We start from the raw sequence: 12,382 nt of genomic DNA, 5'->3' as shown, positions 1-12,382 counted from the left end.
AAAAAAATCCAGATAGTTAAAAGCGTTTTTTATTGGTAGTCTTCATCAGCTTATATGTAGAGACATGAAAAAACTGAATTTCACATTTACACAGACAAGAAACACAGGCTGCTCATTCCTGTTATCTCAGTTATTCTGCAATGATGAATGAACTGTCTGAACTGAGAGAATTTTTCACATCAAAACCATTTGAAATGTTTTCTGCTAAATAACAACTTTTATGCCACTCTTTTCAAATCCGAAGGACTTCCACTTTGCACCCAAATCCCAGCTTAGTTACACAGAAAGGTGTGAGGGGGCTGATGTGCTGTTTTTTAACTTATTCCATTAGCACAATTAATTTAGGAGCTGGAAGTGAACAAGATCCTGCACAAACGTATTTTCTTCTTTTTGAGTTTGAACATTTGTAGCAGAGGTTAAGCAAATAAATGGAGTGAAAATATTAAACAGCCTATTAATGTGTCTGACCAATTCCCGACCAAATGTCCAGAATGAAACTGTCCTGTTGTGTTCATCCACATTCAGTCCTGATACAAGCAGCGCTTCTACACTTTTCTAATGTATAAATTCCAGAGTTTTCCAGGCTCATCTATCCATTATGCTCCGTTCTTTAAATTCATTTTAAAATATAAGAGGAAAACATAAATCTGAAATGTTCCACTTTCTGGACTGTGTAGAATCGGTCTCTTTTAACTACCCCCTACATGACCAAGGTGGTATTCCTGAATTTGCAATATATCGATCTCCATTAACAGTCATTCATGATGAGCATGGCTGATTCAGAACAGTTCTGAGTATTTATTTCTTCTTTTTTCTCTTTCCTTTGATGCTCTTGTTATTGAGGTCTGCAGTGAGTGCGCTTTGACTGCCACCTTCCTGCCTCTGGCTCTTTGACCACTCCCTCTGCAGTTGTTTGAGCAGATCAGGAGTCAATAGTCCATCTCTCACAAGGCGGCTCGCCAGAGATTTCTCCATCATCCCTGCCAAGCTTCCCTGACCTCTGGTTCTGCTCAGGAGTGCGCTGCTGTCAGCTTCAGCACCGGTTCGCTCCGAAAGGTTGCTCTGTGGCTGCAGCGGGTCGGTGATGTTTGGGTTGGTGGCCCGGATCAGACGGGTGATGTTTTGAACACCCTGCTGGATGATGTCGTCAAGTTCCCGCTGGATTTCTCGGATCATGGCCGTGTCTGGAAACATATCCATGAAACGGTAGCTACAGGGACATGCAGACATCAGCAAGAAAAAGGATTAGATCGGTGAGCGTTCTTTAAACAAAACCCAGGCGCAGAAATCCAGGTAGAGAAGGTGGGTTACCTTAACCAGAGGTACAGATCTAAAACATCATGCACAGCTTCTAAGTGAACCAGGTCTTTGATGTTTCTGGGTGCAGTCAGAGGCCAGCCGATTTGACGGCAGACCCAGTCAAACGTCAGGGGCTCGTCTCGACTGAACTGACGCGCAAACTGAAACAATAACATTTAAATGAGAACCACTGTGGAGTCTATCATAGATGCCCATGACAACAGTTTCAACAATGTTATTTTCAACAGAAATCATTACATTTTCGGTTTTGATTGCTTTTCAGATCAGCAACAGTGATTTACACAACTCAAATCTTAATCTCTAAAGTTGCTCCAAAACTTTTTCTTTGAAGCCTTGTCCAGGATGATATGACCTTAAACTTGGAAAGCTTACAGCGTCACAAATATAAAAACTTTTATACTTATTATTCCCCCAGAAATTGAATACATTTCTCCCCTGTGTAGCTTTTACTCTTACCTTTAGGAAAGAGGTGCAGACAAAAGGCTGCTTTTTGTTAATGGGGGCAGTACAAAAGACGTAGCGTGACCTCAGGTTAAGTGGGATATGCTGAATCATGTCAGCCAGAAACTTGAAGTCGTCAATGTTGCAGACGAAATACAGGCCGTCCACCTGAGAGAGGCTGACAAATATATCCTGAAAAACAAGAAGACACAAAAAAACTACAGAACTGCACAGAGCACATAGATGAACTTGTATTTAAACCTAGATACCATAACGAGGAAGTATTTTCTTTGCAATCATCGGAACTTTTAAAAACCAGTTTATTAAAGTGTTATGTTTAAGTGTCTTTCTGAATCATTTTACATGGTTAGACCTGAACAAATGTTTTGTCAAATCACAATCATTTTCCTTTTAAAACAAAATAAATATTAGTTAAATAAAAACTGTTTATTTCCAGCATTATAAAACTTAGTAAAAACATTTTATTTTGTTTTTAACAAACAAAACTAACTAAAACAAAAGCTACTTCAGTTGGCAATATCATGACATCTAGTGGGACAAAGTGGAAATTGCAACCATCTGAACTCCAGCTACATGAAAACTGAACGAACAATAAATGACCGCAGGGTCTAATCTATGAGAACATCTGATCCCTTATACTCCAACCAGAGCCTTAAGGTTCACAATGTTTAATGTGTGGATAAACTGCCTTTACACATCAGACTATTAACACATTTTAAACAGTTTTAAAACCTAATTTCTAATGACTTTTAGTTCCAGTTAAGACAAATATTTAAACTGTTATTCCGTATATTTTATATTTAGGATACTGGTGATTTTATGCTCTGTGCAGCACTTGGGTCAAATATTGCTTTGCTACAAGAATTATTGTGACTTGACACGACAATGAATTTGTTCCACCTCCAGTTTTCAGTTTGGCACCAAACAGTGAGCTCTTTTTGTTAAAATTTGAAGGTTAAGACCTTCAGCCTCGGTGAAAGTGTATCAGATCCCGACCTTTTAAGTCCGATTCAGATTTTTAGTGACTTTTTTTCCAACAGCTATAAGAATTGCAAAAGTAATAAATGTGCTGCAGGCTCTTCAATGTGGGTCGGAGTTTTGAATCCAACAAAAAAGTGGAAGTTCAAGATTTTGTCTCCTTTAGCATCGAACCATATGTCTCAATCCTTTCCATACTTGTTTTAAAACGAGAACAGGCGGTTGGTTTATGTGTTTGCAGAACGTGCATAAAACTAAGAGCTCTCAGGTTGACACATTTAAAGAAAATCTAAATAAATCTGAATTATATAATGTTGCTATACTCACTACAAGATTGGAGAGTGTAGCATCAGGGAGTTGATAGGCAAACATTTCTATCTGCTCTGCAGTTGGATGCAGACCTGCAGTCTGAGAAAAACGAGGTTTTAGAACATGGGTGTGATGCAGACTGACACGATTTGTGTGATCTATGATTTTTTGTAAAATAACCACCTCTATGGGATCTACAGAATTGCTGAGAATTTCCTTCAGGACAGGCAGGTCATCTCGGTGCATGGTCGTGACCTCTCCCTCTTTAAATATGGAGGAAAACCTGCAAGAGAGAAAACGGATTGGAAAACCTTTATGACCTAGAGGACAACTGCTGTGCATTGTGTGTTTTGACAAACTTTCAGACCTCCCAGATTAGGAGAAACTGAGAAAGAAACGAACTGACCTCCCTGCACGACCTGCAATCTGTAAGGCCTGTGATGTGCTGATCGTCTCCATCTGTTTCTCTCCTTTCTCATTAACATTGGGCTTCACCAGAGAGTTAAAGATGATGCGTTTTATACTCCTGGACAGAAAAAAAGAAGGGCAGATGGACAAAAGGTGAGAAACATTTCAGATGGTATAAAAGAAGCAGCATGTCCTCTGAGACTGCGTGGCAAATTTAATTAGATTTTCTGGTTTTACTGATTTAAAACTGTGTTACATACAGGTTGAGGCCCATGCCAATAGCATCTGTGGCAACCAGGATGTTACAGGAGTCACCGGGATCATTGAACTTCTTGGCCTGCGACAGTTTAGTGCCTGCAGTTCACAGACAGGTTATTAAAAATGTAGCATGTGATTTATAACAATATTAAAACTAAAGGAAACAGAAATATCATGTTTGCAAAAAAGACAGAACAACAAAATTTAATCTTAGAAGTTGATTTCTACTGAATGCAGAAACTTAAGGGTAAACCGCTGTTTTAAACATATTTAAGCATAGCTCAAACATTTTTAAGCTATTCCAACCATTTACATCTGTTAATAAATGACTACATTTATAGATTCTGATACACAAAAAAATTACCATTTCAGGACTTCTAAAATATTAAATTTAATACCATTCTGCAGACTGAGTAGTTATTTATCTTCACACGAACTGAAAGAATCAACCTTTTTCAGATTCTTCTTTGCAGATGTTTATTAACATGTCAACTTCTAATATAAAGGCTGTACCTTAGGAAGTGATGCAATGTAAGTTTATGTATGTTTTTTTTTACACCCTCTAGATTAATCACACATGGCTTCCTGTCATATTTCAAGAGGCTCAGGATCAAAAACAACACAGAGGATCTTTCATGTTTTTGTTTTCTACATGCAAATACAAAAATTAACAATGGTCAGCAAATATAGCAACTTGCAAAACAATTTATAAAAAAAAAATTTCATTTAATCATTTATTTTATTTCTGTATCTGAAACAATACCTTTTCAGGCACATCAGAGAGCACAGTTTTATATTTGTCTCACTCACCCGGAGGTAAACTGCCATAAATTACAGCACATTCTAGTCCTCTAGCCTCAATCTGTCGGCTTAAAGAGTAAATGTCGATTTTACTAAAGCACACAATACAGTCTCCTGGTCTCAGGTTGTCTAAAGACTCCACGGCATGGTCCAGAACTGAGAATGGAGTTAAGCGTTGGTAGGTGTGGACCTGCGGAGAGAGTAGATGATGGGGAAGAAGAGTCAGGCGGTGAACCCCACACTGAGAGACTAAAAACAGCCACAGGAAGCTTCCCTTCCCACAGCAGGCTGTGCAGTGTTACAGTCTCACCTCCACCTCCTCTCCGGTGGTGTACATCAACTCCCTGATAAAGTCCACAGCTGCTGCTTCTCCACACACATGGATCTCCTCAGCACACAGACCTACGCAAACAGAGAGGGTGGCACAGGAAGCACAGACCAGGGTTAATCACAGCACATGGCACAGAGTTGGAAACCTTTTGCTTTTGATTAAATGTTACCAACCCAGAAGAGCTCTTGTCCATGCCCAGCCTCTGGAAGGATCTCTGATCATTTGAATTTCATCGATTACAGCCACCTCATCTAGAGATACATGCAGAGCATAAGATAATATGTGGTAAAATGAAATTAAAAAAATTAAAAAACTAATGACAAAAAATGAGAATTATCAAAAATAACAGACATTATTTAAAGGTCAACATTCTGGCAGAATCTTGTGCAGAAAAAAAGGGACGAGGCAGGAACGCCAAAAAGTTGGATTTGTGGAAGCCGCTAAGAAGCAAGAAGAATATTAGACTGCTTTGGCTGCACGGTTCTGTTAAAGACAAATAAACAAGATGCTATGAAACTGTTCAGCTACGACTGAAAGAGCAAAACAGATTCTGAGCAGTTATTCTGTCTATAGGGGATATATAGTGAAAGCAGTTAATTTGCAAACAAAAAGCGAAAAACTGGATCATTAAGACACAGTAAAAATCTTGTTCTATTAATTTTAATGATATTTTTACTTTTGCATCTCTTTACTACATGGTAGCAAGTTAAAAATTAAGTAAAAAATAATAAGCAGTTTAGATGCTTCAAGTTATGGAGGTATAAATGTGTGGACTTCTTGTTCACCATCACAAAATATATAACTTCTTATCTAATACAAAAATAACTTAATAACTTTATAATTGATATGCTCTTTTTTACATTGGACCTGACAAAAATGTTACTAAATTCCTCTAATGTCAGCAAAGTGGACTTAGTTTAGGACACTGAATAAATAGCCCATAGAGAAATTATTATTCTCAGTCATTAACTTAAAACAGAAAGAGTGCATACAACCTCAGCTGGAAAACTGACTGCACACAAAAATATTCACCATCATATTTTAGATAGAACAGTTATATCTCAAGTATGTTTTCAGATTCCTTAAATCCCTGAAAATTCATCTAATCCGACCTGTTTTGTAGTCAAAGTTAAAGAACGTTTCCTGAGGAACAAAAACAAAACAAAAAACGGCAACAGGAAAAAATAAATATGCGAAAAGACGCCAGTTTTACACTTTAATTAGATGACTTTCACTACAACTGCTCTTGATCGGATGTGACCTTACAGAGGTGTTGCTGTGATAAAAAAAAAACAACAACAACAACTAACCTTGCAGTTGTGGGGATGTACCAAGAAATCTGGATCAAATCAAACTAAACTATGTAATCAGTCTCAAAGGTTAATCCATATTTAGAAACATTGTTTACAGACACAATTATATCAGTCAAAGGAAAGCCAGACACAGCACCTACTTACATGGTGTGTTAACGCTGCACATTTCAATGGTGCATGCCACATGTCCAGCTGCTCGGCCTTCTGGGTCTACGAAAGTCCTCTCCTCCCCGGTAACCAGGTCACATGGGACACCCTGCAAGCACAGATATACAACCAAACATGAGTGATCAGTAAATGTCACTATGAGGACACGTGGTTTAGAGCAAGCATCACAGATGAAATATTCTTTGTAAATGCACACACATTAGTTGCAAGCATTAAAGGTTCACTGTGTGATCTGGACAGTGAAGAAGTTTTACCTCATTCTTCTTGCTCTTAGTAATTTCCTTTATATGAAACAATAACTCATAGATCTAACTGTATGTTTAGTCCACTGCGTCAAAGAAAAATAAGCTATCAAGAAAATGCTTCAGTGTTCTCTGGCTTTAATGAAATCTCAGAGATCCTGTTTGTGTCCAGGAACCAAGAGTGATGCTGAAACCAATGCTGGATCATATGCACATATGTACTTATAAGTACATGCAAATATCTCTGTTCAAATCTAAATGTTGTCAGTAAGACAGAGTTTGGGATATCCAGCCAACGCTTAAAATGTGAGTCACTGAGGCGGATCAACATTTTCCTCTTCTGGTTGAACCTTTTTCTAAGTTTATTCTCAGAAATGATTGCTCCCTCAGAAGGTCAGAAGGTCCTGCTCCTTCTCGACTAACTCCCACACCCTCAGATGGAAAAAAAAATAATAATAAACGCACAGCACTGTTGCTCTTCTCAAAGATCTCGTGGGCGAGAAGTTTCAGGGGACCACAGTAGACTCCAGACTTAGCAGTCAGGTAGCGCTGGATGGCATGGTAGGTCTTCCCGCTGTTAGTGGGTCCAGCATGAAAGACCACCTTCCTCTGGATGGCTCGGGCCTCAGGGTACCTGATACATACACAAAACATTCAAGTCCTTGCCTGCATTTTCATTAAGGCCCCCTTTCCTAGCACTACCTTTGCAATTACAGCTGCAAGTCTGTTGGGATATCTCTCCACAAGCTTAGCTCATCTAGAAAATGGAATTTTTGACATTTAGGATCTACTTTAAGTTGGTCTATAATTCGTTAAAGTTATAATGTGACAAAATATGAAAAAATACAAAGGCATATGAGTACTTTAACAGGGCACTTTACAATGCATCTCTACAGTTGACTTAATCTTGACATACTGGGCAACCATCTATACAGCTAACTGGAGTCTGATATGTGTTGAATTTGTACCAGTTTGCCGGGACTCTGAGGTCAGATATCTTCCTCAGGTCATCCATACAGTCCAGCATTGGAAAGATTTGTTTAGCATGACGCATGAAGTATGGGTATATGTCATCAATATGACCTGGGGAAAAAAGACATGCAATAAATGTAAACATTATTTTAATTCAGTTAAATTCAGTTTATTTATATAGCGGCAATTCATAACACGTCGTCTCAAGTCAATTTATGAGGTCAATTCAATCGAATCACACAGATTTTAAGTCAGGTACATACATTCCAATTAATCCTTACTACCAAACAGTGCAGTCAGATTCGGTTTATTATTCAAATTGGTAAAAACATTTTTCTATCTAAGGAAACCCAGCAGATTGCATCGAGTCGGTGACTTGCAGCATTTACTCCTCCTGGATGAGCATGTAGAGACAGTGGACAGTCGCCTGCATTGACTTTATAGCAATCCCTCATACTGATCATGCATATAGTGACAGTGGAGAGGAAAACTCCCAGGAAACCTCCAGCAGAACCAGGCTCAGTGTGAGCGGCCATCTGCCACGACGGACTGGGGGTTTGAGAGAACAGAGCAGAGACACAAAAAGAACAAAGAAGTACTGATCCAGGAGTACTTTCTATGGGAAGGAAAAGTAAAACATTAATGGTTATAGCTCCTTCGGTGGCTTCATCTAGGAGAGAAAGACAGCTAAGCAGATGAACTCTGAGCCAGTTTTCAAGTCTAAAGTATAAAAGAGAGCACCTGCAGTTAGACACAGTAAACGCTCAGCCAGTAACCATGTCTAGAAGAGACAGGGTTAAACACTAAAAGACAGGCCCAAGTGTATCATCTGAAATGAACAAACAAACTAGAAAGAGGCCTACCTGCGTTGTGGCAGATGTCACTGAGGATGATGTGCAGATCAGCAGGGAGGGACGTCATTTCCAGAACATACTTCCTGAAGCTGATGAAGGCTTGGTGGAACAGACGAGCTGTTTGTTCACAGAAAAACAACACAATCAAAGAGGTTTGTGCAAAAATCAGTCAGCAGAGATCACAGCAGCAATTTAACATGGATAATAATTTGAAGTGCTGTGCAACAATATTCATACAGCAACATTTGTACATGTATTATTTATTTCTGTTTTATTACTATTGTACAGGTCCTTCTAAAAAAATTAGCATATTGTGATAAAGTTCATTATTTTCCATAATGTCATGATGAAAATTTAACATTCATATATTTTAGATTCATTGCACACTAACTGAAATATTTCAGGTCTTTTATTGTCTTAATACGGATGATTTTGGCATACAGCTCATGAAAACCCAAAATTCCTATCTCACAAAATTAGCATATTTCATCCGACCAATAAAAGAAAAGTGTTTTTAATACAAAAAACGTCAACCTTCAAATAATCATGTACAGTTATGCACTCAATACTTGGTCGGGAATCCTTTTGCAGAAATGACTGCTTCCATGCAGCGTGGCATGGAGGCAATCAGCCTGTGGCACTGAGGTTTATGGAGGCCCAGGATGCTTCGATAGCGGCCTTTAGCTCATCCAGAGTGTTGGGTCTTGAGTCTCTCAACGTTCTCTTCACAATATCCCACAGATTCTCTATGGGGTTCAGGTCAGGAGAGTTGGCAGGCCAATTGAGCACAGTGATACCATGGTCAGTAAAATATTTACCAGTGGTTTTGGCACTGTGAGCAGGTGCCAGGTTGTGCTGAAAAATGAAATCTTCATCTCCATAAAGCTTTTCAGCAGATGGAAGCATGAAGTGCTCCAAAATCTCCTGATAGCTAGCTGCATTGACCCTGCCCTTGATAAAACACAGTGGACCAACACCAGCAGCTGACACGGTACCCCAGACCATCACTGACTGTGGGTACTTGACACTGGACTTCTGGCATTTTGGCATTTCCTTCTCCCCAGTCTTCCTCCAGACTCTGGCACCTTGATTTCCGAATGACATGCAGAATTTGCTTTCATCCGAAAAAAGTACTTTGGACCACTGAGCAACAGTCCAGTGCTGCTTCTCTGTAGCCCAGGTCAGGCGCTTCTGCCGCTGTTTCTGGTTCAAAAGTGGCTTGACCTGGAGAATGCGGCACCTGTACCTCATTTCCTGCACACGCCTGTGCACGGTGGCTCTGGATGTTTCTACTCCAGACTCAGTCCACTGCTTCCGCAGGTCCCCCAAGGTCTGGAATCGGCCCTTCTCCAAAATCTTCCTCAGGGTCCGGTCACCTCTTCTCGTTGTGCAGCGTTTTCTGCCACACTTTTTCCTTCCCACAGACTTCCCACTGAGGTGCCTTGATACAGCACTCTGGGAACAGCCTATTCGTTCAGAAATTTATTTCTGTGTCTTACCCTCTTGCTTGAGGGTGTCAATAGTGGCCTTCTGGACAGCAGTCAGGTCAGCAGTCTTACCCATGATTGAGGTTTTGAGTGATGAACCAGGCTGGGAGTTTTAAAGGCCTCAGGAATCTTTTGCAGGTGTTTAGAGTTAACTCGTTGATTCAGATGATTAGGTTCATAGCTCGTTTAGAGACCCTTTTAATGATATGCTAATTTTGTGAGATAGGAATTTTGGGTTTTCATGAGCTGTATGCCAAAATCATCCGTATTAAGACAATAAAAGACCTGAAATATTTCAGTTAGTGTGCAATGAATCTAAAATATATGAATGTTAAATTTTCATCATTACATTATGGAAAATAATGAACTTTATCACAATATGCTAATATTTTGAGAAGGACCTGTATGTATTCTAATCTAATTATAAATCCAGTAGATCTGTGAAGGCCTAAGAGGTTTATTGTGGAACATTAGTAAACATACAGCATCAAGAAGATCAAGGAACACAGCAGACAGGTGAGGGAGAAAGTTGTAGAGACGTTTTAATAAAGGGTTAGATTATGAAATATCCCAGGCTTCAGGTTTGAACACTTTTGCAAATATCTGTACATAAATCCTTATTGGATCACATTAGAGTTTAAATTCTCACCATCCAGGCCTTGGTCTGCTGCCAGCTTCTGCATCTCTTTTCCTTTGTAAAACTTGTTCAAGACTTTAAGCAGCTCATCTGAAAATAACAGCAACAAAAAAGCAGAGACATACACCATTTAAATCAAATCATCTCTAGAAATGTAACATAACCCCACTAGACTAGCTCCATCCATTATCAATCACAATCTCCTCTCAATATCCGCACATAGTAGAAACTCTGGCTCACTTTTGTCCAGCGGTTGCGTCAGTTCTGCTCCCACAGTCCCATCAGCCGGGACGTCGGTCTTCAGGGAGACGGGGACAAACAGTGATGTGTCCGGAGTCTTGGGAGGGGAGCTGTTAGAAGAAACAACTCTGCAGCAAACCACAGAGCCAGGCAGAGGGTGCTGGAGCAACAACCTGGAACCAGAAAGCACTCTGCAGCTGCCTGCGGTGATGTGAGCAGTACGGGTGTTAAAGTGGCGTTGAAGCCGAGAAAACAGATACAGGGTGCGGTTCACTGACATCCCTGCGGGCGGGATATGTAACCGACCACCTTCAGGTTTCCTGGACTGTTTCTAGAAGTTATTATCGCCCCATACTATTAAACGGCTCTTTATATTTGGCTTACACGCAACACACTCCGGCAGAGGACGTTCAACACAATTCTGGTGTAACAAACGTGGGACACGACCGGTGTGCCGACAAATATGCCTGTATAAAAATTACAAGACACATTTATTTATTTCATGTTTTAGAAAGCAACCATTTAAACGTCAAATTTAGATTAATTTTCTGAAGTTAAAGTGTTGTATTTTACTAAAAACTGCGCCGCTTGGTGAGCAAATTGCAAACGCGTAAATAAGGCATAAAGAAGGACACACCTGAAGTTGAACTCGAAGATCGTTTATGAAACTAAGAAGATAGCCTCGATAGATATTTGCAAAACCTTATTGTTTGGCTTCCAAAAAGCCAAACTTTTATGTAATCTTTCAAAGTGCAAAAATCATGATACATTTTTCACCAGGGTTTATGCAAAATATTTTAAAGCCGTCTCATGACTTCGGCTACATAGCAGATAACTAAACAAAAAACACATTTTGACACGTTCTTGTTGAAAGAATCCCCCAACAAATAAACAATATAGCAAACAAATCAATATTTAAATATGTGATCGTTCAAAAACAAAACTCATCAATACGAAACTGTAAAATAAATATTTAAATAAATGTATTAATAATTTGTTAAATAGACAATTAGTTAAATGTGTTTTAGCATTTTCCCGCAATTTCAAGTTGGAAGTTTAAACTCATATTTACTCATTTAAATGAGTAAATATGTGCTTTTAAAATAAATACTACTTTAACTATCAGGTTTAAATGTAACAATACCCACATATTAATATAACAGTTATACTAAATATGTAATTGTATTTATAAGCACTTTATAAAATTAAAAAAATATAATTTATTTAATCAATCTCCAATTATATTCTAATAATGGCATAATAATATTTAATGTATTTATTAAATTGCGGCACTTTTGGCTCTAAAAAACTATTTGTTTTAGTTTCTTTAGTTGAATTTGAAAATTGGGAACAGAATTTATGATCAGCTAAAGGATGATGCATCTCTCAAACCCTGGATCATGAATTTTTAGGTTTAAAGAAGAAAAAAAGACCTTCAATAAGTCTGGAGAATGATGAAGCTACTTTAAGATATGACTGACTACTTGAAATAAAAAAAAAAACTGGACCAAGGTAAAAGATTTTTCAGAGTACAGTATTTATATATGCAGAAAAAACACTTAACCGAATTTTACCATAAAAAAATGCTCTTGTTCCTGGTTT

The 12,382-nt window shown here is 38.7% G+C and overlaps 1 protein-coding gene across 1 annotated transcript; it reads right to left on the bottom strand.

The window, feature by feature from the left end:
- Positions 1–13: 13 nt before the first annotated feature.
- On the bottom strand, positions 14–11,228 carry supv3l1 (SUV3-like helicase). The gene is made up of 16 exons (XM_047362626.1): positions 10,781–11,228; positions 10,553–10,630; positions 8,426–8,533; positions 7,559–7,673; positions 7,056–7,224; positions 6,325–6,436; positions 5,041–5,118; positions 4,847–4,938; positions 4,546–4,726; positions 3,738–3,831; positions 3,476–3,595; positions 3,253–3,352; positions 3,088–3,168; positions 1,777–1,953; positions 1,312–1,460; positions 14–1,210 (listed from the first exon to the last, which is right to left on the bottom strand). Exons 1-16 carry the CDS (start codon positions 11,058–11,060, stop codon positions 799–801), a joined length of 2,346 nt encoding a protein of 781 aa, XP_047218582.1. The 5' UTR covers positions 11,061–11,228; the 3' UTR covers positions 14–798.
- Positions 11,229–12,382: the final 1,154 nt, after the last annotated feature.

The sequence above is a fragment of the Girardinichthys multiradiatus genome, chromosome 4 (genome assembly GCF_021462225.1).
Source record: "Girardinichthys multiradiatus isolate DD_20200921_A chromosome 4, DD_fGirMul_XY1, whole genome shotgun sequence".
Taxonomy (NCBI): Eukaryota; Metazoa; Chordata; class Actinopteri; order Cyprinodontiformes; family Goodeidae; genus Girardinichthys; species Girardinichthys multiradiatus.
Note: the sequence above shows the minus strand (reverse complement) of the source record. Positions and strands in the feature narration are given on the sequence as shown.

What these genes read in the sequence shown, in the direction of transcription:
- supv3l1 (XM_047362626.1), bottom strand. Translation starts at nt 11,060, where the DNA reads ATGTCAGTGAACCGCACCCTGTATCTGTTTTCTCGGCTTCAACGCCAC. An exon ending in GTGCAGCGTTAACACACCAT is followed by an intron (nt 5,119 to 6,324) that starts GTAAGTAGGTGC and finishes ATGTATCTCTAG; the next exon opens with ATGAGGTGGCTGTAATCGAT. An exon ending in TTATGGCAGTTTACCTCCGG is followed by an intron (nt 3,832 to 4,545) that starts GTGAGTGAGACA and finishes TGTGAACTGCAG; the next exon opens with GCACTAAACTGTCGCAGGCC.